General features: G+C 37.7%; 1 protein-coding gene across 3 annotated transcripts in view; it reads right to left on the bottom strand.

Annotated features, from left to right (window-relative positions):
* LOC108715130 (spectrin beta chain, non-erythrocytic 1) overlaps positions 1-18,765 on the bottom strand; it is an 83,205-nt gene that overhangs the window by 34,534 nt on the left and 29,906 nt on the right. For all 3 annotated transcript variants that reach the window (XM_018259973.2, XM_018259972.2, XM_018259971.2), the window contains 2 exons: positions 486-637; positions 182-355 (listed from right to left, as the gene is read on the bottom strand). In XM_018259973.2, coding sequence (XP_018115462.1) covers positions 182-355; positions 486-637 — 326 coding nt within the window. The remainder of the gene's footprint in view (positions 1-181; positions 356-485; positions 638-18,765) is intronic.

The raw sequence follows: 18,765 nt of genomic DNA, 5'->3' as shown, positions 1-18,765 counted from the left end.
GAAAACTGCTGAAAACAATGGTTTTAAAGCGAAAATAAGCTAGACCAGTTTATTATTCTTAGGCTAAAAACATCATTACTATCTCATGTTCCACTGAAGTCTAGAAAAGTTTTGTGAAAAACAATAACTCCTTTGTAGCATAGTTTCCAAAGGAAAGAATGTCTGAAGTATAGTTATGTACCTGAAACCTCAAAATAATAGTCCATATTAATCCCAGGATCAATCGATGGTTTCCATCCACAATGTCATGTGATCCCATATTCTCCAAATGGACCTTCTGTTCTTTTAAAAATTGCAGGGCTTTGTCTACATTTTCCAAGCAGTGGATTCGCATGCGACCTTTTGTGGGTTTTGGCTGCAAGTTAAATTGAAATAAATTTAGTACAGATTCAAAAAAGCCAGCACTAATTAGAAGTTCAAGTATCATGCGATTACCAACCATATTATATGATACCAGGCCAGCCAGCCATTTTTGCATCACTCACCAGTTGCTCTCCAGACAGCACTTCTAACAATCGAATTAACATCCGTCCATCTCTTAAGTCATTGTAGAGATCAGAAATTCTACAGGTGACCCTGGCCAGGTGAGAGTTGACCCATTTGGTAAATGTCTTCTTCTGCACAGCTTCTCGTTCATCTGAAAAGCAAAGCACAAAGATACTAGGAACAAAACCAGCACAATTTGACTTAATTATAAGGTTACCTGAAATGATCCATTATACAAATGTGTAAACTGAATAAGTACAAAGAAAACAGACAATTGTTGTGCATCCACTGCATACATGGGGCTATGTATCACCATGCTGAGGGATGTCATTTACTACTCAACTCTTCACGGAAAATGGGGAATAACCTTTTGAGGACTATGACTGCAATCATATTGAAATGGTGAAATGATTACTATAATAAAAAATTATTTGCAACGAAATGGACACAGTTCAGTTCAATACAGTTATTGAATGAACCTAAATGTCCAAATACATATACAACCATATTGTGCCTGCTCCAGTACACTATATAAAAGGGCAAGTTACTGGCACTCTTAAAATGTTTGTCAATAAGCATCCAAACATCAGTATATCTTTCAATGGTGGGAAGAAACATGGTACAATAAAAAGGGACAGAAAACAAGGAAAACCGATCTAAGCAGATACAGAACACACGTAGAGCTCAAGTTCTTCTTTTTTTGGGGTTTCAATGTTTAAATAAAAAAAAGTGAACCACATAGTGCTGTGAAATAGCTTCAATGCTGATGCCTTTCTAGAACAATTGCATATCTTACCAGATATTATCTCTGCTGCCGTGTAGGAATGTAAACATGCATTTCAAAACAATTCTTCCTGACTGCATTCTTGCAATTAAGCAGAAAGAGTTTTGTTTATGTACCGTTCAGATCATTTGCTTTGTATGTAGTAGTAGTAGGCTGGCACAAACTGGACGGCACTCCAAAATTTGATGCAGTTAAAAATTTTTATTTAGTAGACAAACATCTAAAAAAAAAAAAAAAGCCTTATGCATTTTGTGCCTTGTGGGCACTCAGTCATAGGCTAACAACCATTTGAATGTACAGTCATATTTGAATAGAAGACCAATCAGAAACATGTTTGAACAGTCAATCCAAAGAATTGTTAACTAATAGGGGACCAATCAGGAACATGCTTAGGACAGCCAATCCAAATGGTTGTTACAGATTAAGTCAGACTATCCATAATAATACATAAAATTACAAATGCAAAATGCTTTTCTTGAGATGTTTTTCTACTAAATAAACTTTTTTTTTTTTACGTATAAAATTTTGGAGTGTGGTCCGGTTTGTGCCAACCAACTACTACATACAAAGCATATTGTCTGTCCCCCCCCCGAGCTGAAGGTCTGGGGCTTGAGCAACTGGACCCTCATTAGCTTTCGTAAGTTAACCCTTGCTTCTTACCATGTCTAACACTGGATGACTTTTTTATAAATTACTTGTTCAGATCATTTGCCCTTTACTTTACTTAGGATAAAGGCACACACACATCAGTTTACGCTGTTTTGTTACTGTATAATTCTCATTCAAAATACAGTCTCAAAATACAAAGATAGTTGTGTCAATGGCAATCATATCAAACCGCTCCAATGGGCAATTTTTATGTGACTGCCATCTGAAAATGTCAATGCGCGTGTGTGAAAATCACACATAGCAGTTTCGTTCTACTGACCTCGATTTGTAGATTTTTGAAGCCATACTTTAAACAAATATTTAAAAGCAATGCTCTAAACAGAACAAAACACTACATTCATCAGAAGCATAATGTACTGTAGGATTGAGGGTATTGTTTTGACTTTGCAAACCTGGACTGGCACACACAGCTAATTCCTCCTTGGGTTAACCAACTAGAGGACTTCAGTTGCAAATTAGGGTTCTGATTCGGTTCAGCCGGGCAGAAGGATACGGCCGAATCCTGCTGAAAAAGGCCAAATCCCGAACCGAATCCTGGATTCGGTGCATCTATAAAAATAAGTAACTTTTTAGGGCAGAGACACACTCTCAGATTCGGGGAGATTAGTCACCTGGCGACAAATCTCCTCTTCTTCAGGGTGACTAATCTCCCCAAACTGCCTCCCCGCCAGCATGTAAAGCGCCGGCGAGATGGCATTGTGAGCGCTTCGTTTTCCAAAGTCACCCAAAGTTGCCTCACAAGGAAACTTCAGGTGACTGCGGAAAACGAAACGCTCTGAATCTGAGCGTCTCTGCCCTTAAGGGTTTTTGCTTTTTTTTTTATAACTGTTTTTATAAATCAATCATACATCAATAAGGCCACACTGCATATTTGAAGTATGAGTTAGTTATTAAAGTATGAGGAAAGGGGATGAAAGACAGTGAAGGTGAATAAAACAAAAAAATGATAATGCTTAGAAGAGGCAGTACAGAATTATAGGACAATGGTCATATAATCGTATCATTTGTGTTATGATTAAAAAGGGAATACTAGGTTTGATGTATAGATTTGCCTGGCAAATTGATTGGGTACATTTGATAAGTACTGGAAAGTTGTCCAGCTATAGTTCCTGGAACTAGCAAATTTAGAGTTGGAATTTAAAGAATTTTGCTTCTATACTCCAATTTCTGCATGCGTACATAACCATTTTAATTAATATCCACATTGCATGAAATAAACTAGTCGTGAACACGAGAATGAGGACTTGTTTACTTGACCATGCCTACTTAAAGGGATACTGTCATGGGCAAAACATTTTTTTTCAATATGAATCAGTTAATAGTGCTGCTCCAGCAGAATTCTGCACTGAAATCCATTTCTCAAAAGAGCAAACAGATTTTTTTATATTTCATTTTGAAATCTGACATGGGGCTAGACATTTTGTCAATTTCCCAGCTGCCCCAAGTCATGTGACTTGTGCTCTGATAAACTTCACTCACTCTTTACTGCTGTACTGCAAGTTAGAGTGATATCACCACCCTCCCTTTTCCCCCAGCAGCCAAACAAAAGAACAATGGGAAGGTAACCAGATAGCAGCTCACGAACACAAGATAACAGCTGCCTGGTAGATCTAAGAACAACACTCAATAGTAAAAACCCATGTCCCACTGAGACACATTCAGTTACATTGAGAAGGAAAAACAGCAGCCTACCAGAAAGCATTTCTCTCCTGAAGTGCAGGCACAAGTCACATGACCAGGGGCAGCTGGGAAATTGACAAAATGTCTAGCCCCATGTCAGATTTCAAAATTGAATATAAAAAAAACTGTTTGCTCTTTTGAGAAATGGATTTCAGTGCAGAATTCTGATAGAGCAGCACTATTAACTGATTCATTTTGAAAAAAATGTTTTTTCCCATGACAGTATCCCTTTAACCTCCTAAAGAGTTATACAGAATACAGTTTCTGTAAATGAAAGCACAAAACAAAAACTGTGGTACCGTGTTAGCCAGTAGCAAAAATAACGAATAAAAAAACAAACAAACATAAAAAGTATTGTAAAAGTGATACCTATATCCAATAGCCAATATAGGCATCACTTCTACAATACTTTTTGTATTTGTTTTTGTTTTTTTTTATTTGTAAATGAAAGCAAGCTGAACCAGATAACCAGAGTCATATTGTGCAAGTTGCTCAATGGATGTACCAACTCCCGTAAGCTCTATCTTGTCACTTTATAACAACTGGTTTTTCTACAAGCAATTATAATTGCATACACAAGGCCAATGAATGACATCAGCGAACATGGCAGTTGCATTTATGACATTGCTGCTCCCACGCTAGATAATACATACACATCAGCAAAGTTCAATACTGGGTAGGGTTGTTTATACAGGTATAGGATCCATTGTCTCCCATAGACTCCATTTTATCCAAATGAATCCAATTTTTTTTCTGTGTAATAATAAAACATTACCTTGTACTTGTTTCAAACGAAGATATAATGAATCCTTATTGGAGGCAAAACCAGCCTATTGACTTTATTTAATGTTTATATGATTTTCTAGCAGACTTAAGGTATGAAGATCCAAATAACGGAAATACCATCTCCGAGAGACTCCACTTTATCCAAATAATTAAAAGCTTCAAAATTGATTTCCTTTTTCTGTGTAATAATAAAACAGTAACTTGTACTTGATCCCAACTAAGATAAAATGAATCCTTATTGGAGGCAAAACCCTCCTATTGGGTTTATTTAATGTTTATATGATTTTCTAGTAGACTTAAGGAATGAAGATCCAAATTATGGAAAGATCAGTTATCTGGAAAACCCCAGGTCCCGAGCATTCAGCTGGCAAAGCTGAAGCCTGCATTATTTGGGCTTACCTCAGCCTGTGTGTGATCACACACAGGCTGATCCGATTGAAATCAATCAAGCAGGGACACTGACCAGATCTGCTTCTCTCAACCGGCACAAATATGAAGCCTTCAGCCTGTGTGCCTATAGCCTTAGGAGGTATATTGGTATATTATAACCCTGTGATATCATCACTGAAGTCTCCATTTAGCTCCATGCCACAGCCTCTACCACTAAATACGAAGTAGCAATACATTGCTTGTCTGGATTCTATTCTAAAAGAAAATCTGTTAATAAGAAACATTGATTATGTGTGATGATGTCCTCTAGGAGACATAAAAATCTATGGGATCATGATTAATCATTTATTTATATTGTGCCAGAGGGGAGTGTTGAGTCTTGGCTTAGTTACTATACGGCTGCTCATGTCTCTTTGAGAAGGTTCTCCTTTATAAGGGGACCTGCACAGCTAATCTTGTTCTCTTAGCAAGGGTAATTAAATGATGGGAATATCCATTAAAAAAAGGAAAGAAATAACATGAGCGCAATGTTTAATCTCTCAGGTATGGTATAAAAAAAGGCATACCGATCATTTTCTACATGGTTTCTACTAGAGACTGACCCTGTACGCTCACCGTATGCCTGCGGCCAAGATAACATTGCATCAGCCACTCTAAAAACCAGAAAGACAAGTTTTGAGTATTCAAACATCTCGCTAAACATAGGGAGTGGCACGAGGGGACTGAAAGATTCCGCATCCTGAAACTTGTCTGGTTACAGATTGTTTTCGGAGAGACCGCGTTAGTGTCAGGCTGGGCGGCATTAAAGAAAAAATAAGGTCATTAACATGCACGGTCGTTACTGCAAAACATGCGGCTACACCCTTTATAAATAAAGCATGTACACATAAATAATCAGAAAATCTAAATTTACATGTAAATATACATATGGGTGGATACAAGTGTAAATAGGTTTAGATCAGAATACAAAGTCCCGACAGAGGCATGTGTGCACACGAAAACAATTCCAAAAAATATCAAGCACTTTTACATTAACCAATATCAACGTTTTGCCCACAGATAATGCAACTCTGCAAATCTTGCTCAAATTTATGCAAAACAGAATTCAGAGTCAATTCTGTACATTTTTTGTGGCATATTCAGCTCATTCTAAACAATTAAGGGCAATATATACAAATTGCACGGATTTGGACACTGGAACCAACAATAGCACCACGTTTGGGCAGAAATGGTATCCAGATTAGGATGTGCCTGCAACCTTCCTTTGGATTTAGAAATGTAGAGAGATTACTTGCATCATGACATGAAAGGTTGGGGGCCACATTCCGTATACAGTAATAAGATTCCTGTCGACATTCAAGTCCAAAAGCCATTCTCCATGTATGGGCAAAACACTTGACCTAAAGCTGGTCCTACACTACACAGTGGGGCACATTCACTAAAGGCGAAGTGGCCGTCACTTGCAACAGTTCGCCAGAAATCCCATCCACAGGAACAGGCTTGGATTTGTGGAAAGGCCACCTAGGCCTGGGCCTAGGGCACCAGGATTTTAGGGGGTGGCATGCTGCCAAACCACACCCACATTGGTTCAAAATCACAAGTGATCCGATGGAGATACAATAATTTTTTTAGATTGCGCCCATGCACCAATCCCCATTGCTCTGGTCCAGATGATGAAAATATGCAACAATAAAGGGGAGGGGACAGGGACGACAAACGGCAGTGGGCCTAGGGGCGCCCACTATGTAAATCCAGCCCTGCACAGGAGGATCTCTTCTGTCTTTATTAGGGCTCGTTGGACATGTGTTTTAGTGGCCACTTCAAGCATTAGCACCAACATTACTATTGAAGATTTCCATATGACTTTTAGGTACCCATCCTATTCAAATTCACCTAGGTGCAAGAGTACTAGTGAAGTTTCATAAGGTAGAAATAAACGCTAAAGAAAATGTGCTATGCTCGCCCAGCCGAAGTCACGTTAGTGGAAATTCGCCAGCTTTCGGCTGTTGAGACGCAACTTTGCATTTTAGTGAATTGGAGTAGTGGTAACAAATTTGCGCCTGGCGAAACCGTGCAGAGTGTGGCGAATCGGTCGCTGGCGAAAATTCGCCCTTTAGTGAATTTGCCCCAGTGACAATCAGAGAATCGCTCTGTGACAATGGCCCTTGAGAGTGATCCCAGCTTCTGGAATGGAGAAGTTTTCCTGTTTCATGTAAAAAAAAAATTATACACATACATATATATATATATATATATATATATATATATATATATATATATATATATATATATATATATATATATATATATATATATATATATATATATATATATATATATATATATATATATATATATATATATATATATATATATCTCTATACACGCACACATACCGGTTTTACTGTGGTTCATGAATGAAATACATACTTTTCCTGTTTAACTACTATTTGTCCAGGACAAGTTGTAACTGCTTAAATGACTGACAGACTGAGAAAAGAAACATTCTATTCCTTTCCGAAAAGGATTGCCTTGTTTCCCCAGTTTGTCATTTTCTATTCACACATCATCCCTGATCTTCAAATCACTTAAAAAAAATTCTTACTCACAGCAGCAAGTTGTATATAACTAGATGTCACATCAGCCTTGGACTGTAGCTCTCTAGTTTATAAAGTGCTAGTCACTTTTAAATATAAAAAGATTTTGCTCTGGATATTTTAAAATTTATGAATGAACTGGTCCAAATGCATGTTACTCTGGTTAACCAAATTGAAGCACCAGCAAAATTATATTCCTTGTTGGCAGCTGACTCTGTACTTGTTCTGATTGAGGGAGCCAATGTACAATACGGGAAATAAACTAAATTAAAATTGTAATATTCTCCTTTAATTGCCACTCAATCACACTCTTAGCATGTAGGCACAGATTACAGCATGCCAGTTCTTCTTGAACTCTCTGAAAGAAATGTTTGCTTTAAAGGAGAAGCAAAGTTACCAAAGCAGTTCATTGCCATTAGATTAGCCACAATAGTGCAAGTTATAAGACTATATTTATTTTGTGGAATGCTTTACCATAGCTGAGTAAACAGCTCTAGAAGCTTCTCTGTTTGTTTAGGATACAGCTGCCATATTAGCTAAAAGTGACATCACTTCCTGCCTGAGTATCTCCCTTCTAACTCATAGCTCTGGGCTCAGATTACAGCAGGAAGGGAGAGAGGAACAAACTGAGCATGCTCAAGCCCTGGCCCTGGAGGTTTAAGCTGAAAACAGTTAGTCTGATACAGAAGCCCATGAGTACACAATAGAAGGAAAGAAATGTGCTGTTTCTTTTGACAGAGGACTCAGAGCAGCATTACTGAGGGTTTACTGGTGTATTTATATAGACCTTTCTGATAAAGTTTACTCAATTTTAGCATTTCCTTCTCCTTTAATAGAAAACAGAGCTATTTGGGTTGTCATGAATCATTTGTATCTGCCTAGCCCCATTACGTAGATATTGGTTATATCTTGGGGAAAATTTCTGTTATTGTGACATTAACCTTTCAGAGAATGAAAAACCCATGGAGCACCGAACCTGCAACCCTACAACTCCTTGCAGTACTAAATAGCTTCAGGCGGACTGCAACTCCTTGCAGCCCAATACAGTACAAAATAACCCCAAGTGTTAACTGGATCAGTATAAAATTAACTCATACTCAAAAACAGAATTTGCTTAGAAAAGATATACAACATTCAGAGATCTAAGTTTGTTTTCCTGTAAGTTTTTGCTATACATTATGACATGTCTAGCATTAAATAGACAAGTAAGGTGGGTGCAGAAAACAAAAAAATCCTTAAAAGATATATATCTTTCATGCTTTCTAGCCTACTCTTTCATTATTCACTGCTTCATTTAACCCTCAGTACAACAGCCGTCAGCTCCCATATGAAATATTCCTACACCCTAATGACAGGCATGCCATGATTTGTACCGGCAGGTAAAAGCCATTCTCTCTCCCACAGACGCAGAAGAACCCAAGATAAATCACCATTTTCTCCTTCCTACTTACCATTCATACCCATAAATTTAAACACATTTTTTAAAGATACATGTCAGGGCAGCTTTTGCAATTTCCACATGCCCAAAAGCATCGTTACACCCTAATTATAATACGCTGGTAACATGCTGCCAAGACACACATCCCTGCCACAATGATCTAAATATTTTGTTCCACCATGAAAAATCTGTTCAATTTGTAATGGAAATATACCCTTAAATTTATCTATGTGATTATTCAAAGTGATTCAAACATTGTATCAATAACTGAAAAACCAGATCCATTATAGCAGAAATGCAGACTTACTATGTACTATATAAAGATCGAATTTTGAAAATCCTGTTGCATTTCACAACAAATTGAATCCAATCATATGCATTGAAACACCTCTGATTTCCATTAAATATCCATAGAGAAGAAGGTACATGCAAACGAATATTCGGGTTGTGAGTTGACGCTAAGATGTAGCACTAGGCTGGAAAAAAATATGTCAGATAATTCCCTCGGATACCCTAGGTGATCATGGTATACCTATGAGTTACAGGGGCCAAGGAAAATCTATTTTTAAGACAGATACCTCAAAGAAACATTATACTTTTCACATTTATACTGTAACCTGTTGCCCGTCAGGGACACAATGGACCAACTGCAAGTACGATTAGAATAAGTTGTTCCAAGGTTGTGGAAGAAATTGGTTAATGATGCTCTTCCTATGTACAGGCTGACCTACCTGAGTAGAGGCTGCCCAGAAAAATTTGCTAAAATTTGGGATCCCTGGACCTCATGTCAAGACACCAACACAGACATGGACTAACTCTTTTGGCATAATATGTCTCCTGGACTGTCCAACGGGTGGCCCAACCACCAATTCCCCCTCCCCCAACCCTTTTTCCTTTTTAATTTCCTTCCCACTGTATGCTTTGTGTTATTGTTAATGCAAAAATAAAAGCTTTAAAAAAAGTTGTTCCAAGGTACTTGTGTCCATAAATACTCCTATATACTTGCTTTAAACTTTTTACTGGAATCCGTTATTTCAGTGAGCTCTAATACATCTGCTAGGAAAGGAAGCCCCCCTATAAGATATATTGGATCTAACTGTCAATGAATATCAGACACCCAACTGATACAAAAAGACAGAACAAAGAGAAACGGGTGCTGATTATTTCAAGAATATTTCATTAATAGTATTTAGAAAGGTTCTTATATAAGTATGAGGAAGCTTATATTAAATTGAAATTTTTGCGATAGCTTCCCTTTAAGCCTGTTCTAATTAACAACACAGAAATGTACAAATTAGGGATGCACCAAATCCAGGATTTGGTTCGGGATTCGTCCAGGATTCAGACTTTTTCAGCAGGATTTGTATTCGGCGAAATCCTTCTGCCCGGCCGAACCTTGATACTAATTTGCATATGTAAATCAGGGGTGGGATGGAAATCGTGTGATTTTTGTCACAAAACAAGGAAGTAAGAAAATGTTCCCCTTCCCATCCTTATTTGCATATGCTAATTAGGATTTGGATTCGTTTTGGTATTCACCAAAATAGTGGATTTGGTGCATCCCTAGTACAAATTGACACAACCAAATAAATCCCCTCATTCTGGATCTAGTTTTAGTTCTAGGGTTCCCAGTCCTTCAAACTGCTTCATAGCAGCAATTGCTCAGGACAGTGCAGTGTTCTTCCTTATTCACGTTATAATATTGTGCCCTTCCCCCTAGTCTTATCCAGTTATTCCCTATATATTTTTTTGCATGAAAAAGTTAAAGCTAAAAAATAAAATCATGGGCAATGAAATAAAAAGAAAAAACCTATACAGTCGCAAACCATACGGTTTAGAAAATTAAGTTAAGTAAAGGATCGGTTGAATGAAAGAACATCCTATCTGATAGTATATTTCATGTAATATTGCTGCCTGAATATAGTTGATCATCAAACATTTAAACATCACAACGGGGCCCTTTAATTATGTGCACCTTTTCTATGTTGTTTTTTTTTTTTTTTTTTTTTTTTACAGCATGGCCTCCATTATATGCTGCATAAACTGCGAGTCACTGTATAGAAACTGCTATAGAGAGCTATAGGTTGAAGAAAAGTACAGGTTAAAGGATCCTGCAACAAAAGAGATTGTGTCTGCCTTTGACCCTGTGTATTTATGGGATGCAGAGTCAGTATTTATTGCAAACATTACACGAAGCAGCAGAGACATGTCTCATTATGGCAATCTCCTACGGCAAAATGCAATAAAAGTGAGGGCTTTATAGCTTCTACTGATAAAGGATTATATTCATACCAAAAAGATAATGCATTAAGCGGGAACAAACACGTGATAATGGAATGAAACGTTGGGGATTTTATTTATATATTTTATAATGTATAGCTTTGTAATATCATGAACCTATAGAGGAGTCACAAGGTGCTGTTGCCGTTGTTAGTTACTTAAAGTGCCTAATAAAAAGCAATCAAAGCAACTGCATTTTTTGTATATTTCTTGAAATATGGAACTTGAAATTTATACCCATTTTTGATATTTACTGCCCCTGAACCCAATAAACAATCAAAGTGGACTTGTATATTTACCCTTCCGGTATCCTAAGCCCCTGCTTCCATCCAAAGCACAAGTTCATTAAATCCAAAGTATGGGTAAAGATACCATAAAGCGCAGATTTCTGCTGCAAAAGTGCCTTTATTCACCAATATGAATAAAGGCACTTTTGCAGCAGAAATCTGCGCTTTATGGTATCTTTACCCATACTTTGGTCCCATACCTGCTCATCTGCAATGTACAAACAGAGGTCAGCTGTAATACATTAAGGCAAATTTTACATGAATTTAAATTAGTTCATTAATTAGGACATAAACAGTATAAGAGTCCCCTGTTCACTGACCACCAAATTACCTTGCTAACAAAAACCTTCAGATATTAGATTGTAAGCTCTTCATGGCAGGGACCTTAAACTGTGTATTGAAACACCAAGCACTTGGGAACAGTAACACCAAAAAACAAAAGTGCTTTAAAAGGGTGGTTCACCTTTAAATTAAGGTTTGGTATTTTATAGAATATATTCTAAGCAACTTTCCAATTGGCCTAAATTATTTATTTATTCTTCTTCGGACTCTTTTCAGCTTTCAAATGGGGGTCACTGACCCAATCTAAAAACAAACACTCGCTACAAGGCTACAAATTTATTGTTATTTCTAATTTTTATTATTCATCTTACTATTCAGATCCACCCTTTTAAAGTAATGAAAACATAACATACTGTTACATAACTCCCAACATTTTGGAAATAGAAAGAGGGACAAAAAGATTTTCCGTGTGGAGCAAGGCGAAAAATTGACCATGCCCGTTTGTGACCACACCCCCTAATTACCATGTTCATTTTCCAAAATTTGTCAGGTTATGAAAGTTTGAACACATTTCTGTGGTTTTTATGTAAAGTTTTTTTAAAAAAATTCGATTCAAACTTTTGGGTCTTTTAAATTCGTCAGAGTTAAAAAAAAATTGATTTGATAAAACATTTTGGTAAGTCGAATTTTGAATTTATCGGAGTTTAAGGGAATTTTAAAAAAACTCGAATGAATTCGAAATCCGATGCTTGATAAACGTGCCTCCAAATTTAATAGTGGCTAATGGTGCCAGCAAGTGATTTCACTAGGAAAGCAGGAGAGATGAGATGTTTAGCTAAAACAAAGCAAACAAAGCAACTATTTAAAAGGGTGGTATACACACATATATGCAAAACATATATATTCATATTAATTGTCTATTGTTATTATAATGCTGTAACAGAGCATTGTTTTGCTTTTACACTTATCTTACCATTAATTATATTACTTAGGTTAGAGAAACTGTATAAATAACCGTCTTCTCTTTGGGCAGGGGCACACAGGCAGATTCGGGGAGATTTAGTTGCCTGTCGACTAATCGCCTCTTCTTTAGGGCAACAATCTCCCCGAACTGCCTTCCACCTGCTAAAATGAAAAATCGCCTGCGGCAATGCACTCGCGGCACAAGTCGCCTGAAGTTTCCCATTGCGCTGGCGTTTTTCGCGGCCTGAAGTTTCCCATTGCGCTGGCGTTTTCTCATTATAGCAGGAGGAAGGCAGTTCGGGGAGATTGTCGCCCCGAAGAAGAGGCGATTAGTCGCCAGACGACTAAATCTCTCTGAATCTGCCCGTGTGCCCTTGCCCTTTGCCATTTGTTTGAAAGGTTTTTGCAGACAGATAAACAGAAGTCCACCATGCAAGAGAATCATCTGCCTACACAATTTATCCAAATATGGAGTAGCTTCTATATTGTGAGTTTCTGCCAGTGAAAAAAACAGAAGGAGATTACCTTCTATAATCAATACAGCTCTGCAAGTGATATAAAATAGCACTGGCAGGTACAATATACACTATAATTGGGCCTCAAGACCTTTATAGATCAGAACTAAATTCAACACATATGTTACTTTTACCTTCTTCTGGATCAACTATGTAACAGCTATAAATATTTTGCTATTCTGTTTAAACATGTTCTTGTGTTGAAAGAAAGAAATTACATTTTTTTTTTCACTGTTGCTATTATGTTAAAATATAACCAAGTAGAAAATGATCAGAGGACATGAAAATAACAGAAATTCTGTGCAAATGTTATTGGACCATATGCTAATTCATCTGGCCATGTAGTTTTCTGTTCACACTCTATTTGATTTGGATGGAAGAGCAAGGGATGAGCCTGCAGGGTAAATGAGTGGAATGAGTAAAGATTTAATTAATTACCTACAGGTAATAACACATGGAGCATTTTGCTGCCCCCCTGCTGACTAGAAAACACAAAGGCAGTTCCATGTGCCATTGTGCTAAATGAGAGAATAGAGATTATGCTGTAGGGTGTTAAAGAACCAACACATTCTGGTACAGGTATGGGACCTGTTATCCAGAATGTTCAGGAACTGGGGTTTTCTGGATAACAGATTCTTCTGTAATTTGGATCTACCAGAAAATCAGGTAAACATTAAATTAACCCAAAAAAGCTGGTTTTGCTTTCAATAAGGATTAATTATATCTTAGTTGGAATCAAGTACAAGCGACTGTTTTATTATTACGCAGAAAAAATACAACATTTTATGGATTATTTGGATAAAGTAGAGTCTATAGGAGACAGCCTTTTTGGATAATGGGTTTCTGGTAGGGATGCAGCGAATCCAGGATTCGGTTTGGGATTCTGCCTTTTTCAGCAGGGTACGGATTCAGCCGAACCGAATCCAAATCCTAATTTGCATATGCAAATTAGGGGAGGGAAATCGCGTGACTTTTTGTCAGAAAACAAGGACGTATAATTGTTTTCCCCTTACCACCCCTAATTTGCATATGCAAATATTCGGATTCGGTATTCGCCTGAATTTTTCACAAAGGATTCGGGGGTTCGGCGGAATCCAAAATAGTGGATTCAGTGCATCCCTAGTTTCCGGATAATGGATCCCATAGCTGTATTAAAGGGAGTAATTCCTTCTGCAGGAATTGATTAAAAGGGAGCTGTGGGAGGAAAGGGGAGCATAATAAAAATGCAGAAATGCAGATAATACAGAAGAAGCTATTGTATTGTATTGTATTTAAAGGAATGTTTGACTTCCATGTTTCTATCAGGGAGAAGTGCTGTGATCAAAGCAACGGTCTCTACAAGAAGTAGCCATTCAAACACATTTGCAAGTTTGCCACAAACCGTAATTCAGTTCAGTTTTTTGTAGAAAAGGCTACACGTGACTGCTGTTTAGATCCCAGTTCCAATAAGTGTTATTTGTATTCTGTATCAGTACGGACAGGGAAAGAAAACAGTAATTGAGACGGGCCCAGCTATTTGATGTGGAATCATTAAGTCATCTGTACAAGACCAGACAACACTAATGTGCTCATGAGACCAAAGATCACCAGTAATTCATATCAACAGAAGCTACAGGGACTCTTTCCTCATATTCCAAAAACCAATTCTGCGTCTGTGTGCCAATGACAGGCATACCCAGAGCAGATATTCTCAAGAAATCAGACGTTCTGACAAAACCGTTCCCCATACTTTCATACACTGCAGAAAAAGAAGACATTGAGATCTTAAAGGGATACTGTCATGGGCAAAACATTTTTTTTCAATATGAATCAGTTAATAGTGCTGCTCCAGCAGAATTCTGCACTGAAATCCATTTCTCAAAAGAGCAAACAGATTTTTTTATATTTAATTTTGAAATCTGACATGGGGCTAGACATTTTGTCAATTTCCCAGCTGCCCCAAGTCATGTGGCTTGTGCTCTGATAAACTTCACTCACTCTTTACTGCTGTACTGCAAGTTGGACTGATATCACCCCCTCCCTTTTCCCCCCAGCAGCCAAACAACAGAACAATGGGAAGGTAACCAGATAGCAGCTCCCTAACACAAGATAACAGCTGCCTGGTAGATCTAAGAACAACACTCAATAGTAAAAACCCATGTCCCACTGAGACACATTCAGTTACATTGAGAAGGAAAAACAGCAGCCTACCAGAAAGCATTTCTCTCCTGAAGTGCAGGCACAAGTCACATGACCAGGGGCAGCTGGGAAATTGACAATGTCTAGCCCCATGTCAGATTTCAAAATTGAATATAAAAAAAACTGTTTGCTCTTTTGAGAAATGGATTTCAGTGCAGAATTCTGATGGAGCAGCACTATTAACTGATTCATTTTGAAAAAAATGTTTTTTCCCATGACAGTATCCCTTTAAATGGAATAACGACAAGCAAAGCATCGACAACAAGTGGCACACCTTTCATTTGAACCAGGCATGAAGCTTTCTAAGGAATTCCTTTGGCCTCCAGCATTCCCATGGGCTCTATAGTGGCCTCTGTATGACATAAGGACTTATCTCAGTCCCCTATCAATTAATCACCCAATATGCAGAATATTTTGGAAGAATACTATTGCAAAGTTTTAATAAAGTGTGAAATAAGCAGATAAAAAGCAAGGGGAGATATGGAATATACAATTTGCAAGTCCCATGACTATTTGGCCACTGAAATATAAAGGCTTCTATAATATTACAGAACTGTTCAGACTGTTGCCTGTATGCTAATAAACAGTATAGGACACACCAGTGTAAAATAAATGATAAAGCAAGAATACATTATTCAGTATTAGAATGTTCTCTTCTGGTAGCTTGGGATAAGAATGATTCCTTTTCCATCAGTCTGAATACCAATATAATCTCTTGTACAGTAAAAGCAACAAGCAGTAATTTATGTTTTTTCCACTTTCAGAGTTTATCAGAGCAATTTCATTTGGCTTGCTGTAAACATTTTAATAATGTACTCCGGCATTGAACTTTATCTTCCTTTCAGAAGATATTTGGAGAACACCACAAACAATTCTGTCCAAGTGGTTCATGAGATAATGTGGATTTTCTTCTAGAATGCACTTAAAGGAAAACTAGACTTGCTGAATTAGGCTCACAACTGGACAACTATAGGATAGGGGCAGTGAATACATTTAGAGGAATGCTGCTAAATAACCAGATACTTGTGTCCCAACTAGGGTTGCCACATTTTCCAGAAAAAAATACCGGCAACAAATTTTTTTATATTAAATTTTGAAAACTGACATGGGGCTAGACATATTGACAGTTTCCCGCAGTCATGTGACTTGTGCTCTGATAAACTCAGTCACTCTTTACTGCAAGTTGGAGTGATATCACCCCCAGCAGCCTAACAGCAGAACAATGGGAAGGAAACCAGATAGCAGCTCGATAACAGCTGCCTGGTAGATCTAAGAACAGCACTCAATAGTAAAATCCAAGTCCCACTGAGACACATTCAGTTACATTGAGAAGGAGAAACAACAGCCTGCCAGAAAGCAGTTCCTTCCTAAAGTGCTGGCTCTTTCTGAAATCACATGACCAGGCAAAATGAGCTGAGATGCACCTACACACCAATATTACAACTAAATACACTTGCTGCTTCAGGAATGACATTTTATATTGTACAGTCAATTATTTGCAGTGTAAACTGTATAATCTAGAAATAAAAACGACACCATAAAAATCATAATTCCTTTAAAGAAACAGCAGAGAGAGCAAATACCAGTTTCTTTAATTTTTTTAAGTCTGTTTTGATACCAGAGGACACATGAACCAATCAGAAACAAAGAGCATCTCTATATATCTAGCAAGAATAAGTCATTCTATGGGAGATGCTACTGTCTGAACCAGGTATGTTACCCACACAAGAGAGCAGATTAAGAGTGAAAGCTCAACTCTATAACAAGGAAGCCCAATATGCAGCCCTCCAGCTGCTGTTGCATTACAAGTGGCACTTAGTGATCTTGTAAAATTGTCACCAAAAAAAAAATTAGGGATGCACCGAATCCACTATTTTGGATTCGGCTGAACCCCCGAATCCTTTGTGAAAGATTCGGCCGAATACTAAACCAAATCCGAACCCTAATTTGTATATGCATATGCAAATTAGGAGTGGGAAGGGGAAAAAATTTTTTACTACCTTGTTTTCTGACAAGAAGTCCCGTGATTTCCCTCCCCGTCCCTAATTTGCATATGCAAATTAGGATTCGGATTGGCTGGGCAGTAGGATTCGGCTGAAACCAAATCCTGCTGAAAATGGCTGAATCCTGCCCGAATCCCGAACTGAATCCTGGATTCGGTGCATCCCTAAATAAAAATCCAAAATGTAACAGTTATACATATTTGGACTGAATTCTTGAAGGCTTGTGGCTAATTCCCCCAGTATAATACAGCTTGGAGTCACATACACTATGCTCCCCCACTGATAATGGTAGTCTGCCTAAAACTGCCCAGAACTAGTGCATGTGTAAAAGCGTGTAAAACGCCGCCATAATGAGTTGTAAGAACAATAATGCGATTTGACCCCAATTTCTAAGGACTACTTCTCCCAATACGTTTTTGTTTCATGAAAAGGAACATTCATTGAAAGCATGGCAAGAAATTAAACTGCTCTGTTGAAAGGAATGACTTAAAACAGTAATAATGTTTTTTTAGCCATATTCTGCACAGTAGGTGTCTCACACTACAACCCCTTTGAGCAAGTCTGAGGGGGCCGCACCCACCCAGCTTCAAAGAATCCCTGGAAATTATATATAAATACTGGCAATTATGCAACAGGTCTAGACACAAAGTGCCAAACAAATGCCACATTAAAGGGGGTTAATCCTTTTAGGATCGACAAAAAAAACTTCCAAGGTATGGCCTTCTGTTGATGAAGGGGAAGTCTCACTGCCTTTTGGCTTCAGCAAATGACAAGCCCCAATGACAAGGTACATGTACAGACTATTGCTCTGCTCTTTGTATTCTGAACAGATGACAGACGTATAATCACTAGCCATCTATTACTCATAAATTCTATTCTTTAACTTCACAATACCCACACAAATAAGGATTTAACGGAGACTTAACTGAGCATGCTCCACACTGCAAATGACTTATCCCAGGCAAATGCTTTGGGGCTGGTCCCACGTATAAGATGAACCCTTGTATACTAGATGCCTCATGTCCATGCTCTGCCAGTTACAATAATAATACGGCTTAATAGGGATTTTCTGGGCCCCATAGGAATAATTTTAGGGTCCCAAATACAGGTTTGGGATCCATTATCCAGAAAGTTCTAAATTAAAGAATGGCTGTCTCCCATAGGCTCCATTTTAATCAAACAACTCCCATTTTTAAGATGGGTTTCCTTTTTATGTGTAATTATAAAGCATTCACTTGTATTTAATCCCAACTAACAAATAATTAATCCTTATTGGAGGTAAAACCAGCCTATTGGGTTTGTTTAATGTTTACATGATTTTCTAGTAGACTTAAGGTATGAAGATCCAAATTACAGAAAGATCCCTTATCCAGAAAACCCCAAGTCCTGAACATTCGCACACACTAGTTTGTAGTTAAATGCTTCCA

This window comes from Xenopus laevis, chromosome 4S, assembly GCF_017654675.1.
Source record: "Xenopus laevis strain J_2021 chromosome 4S, Xenopus_laevis_v10.1, whole genome shotgun sequence".
Taxonomy (NCBI): domain Eukaryota; kingdom Metazoa; phylum Chordata; class Amphibia; order Anura; family Pipidae; genus Xenopus; species Xenopus laevis.
The sequence above is the reverse complement of the archived record's forward strand: the minus strand, read 5'-3'. Positions and strand labels throughout refer to the sequence as shown.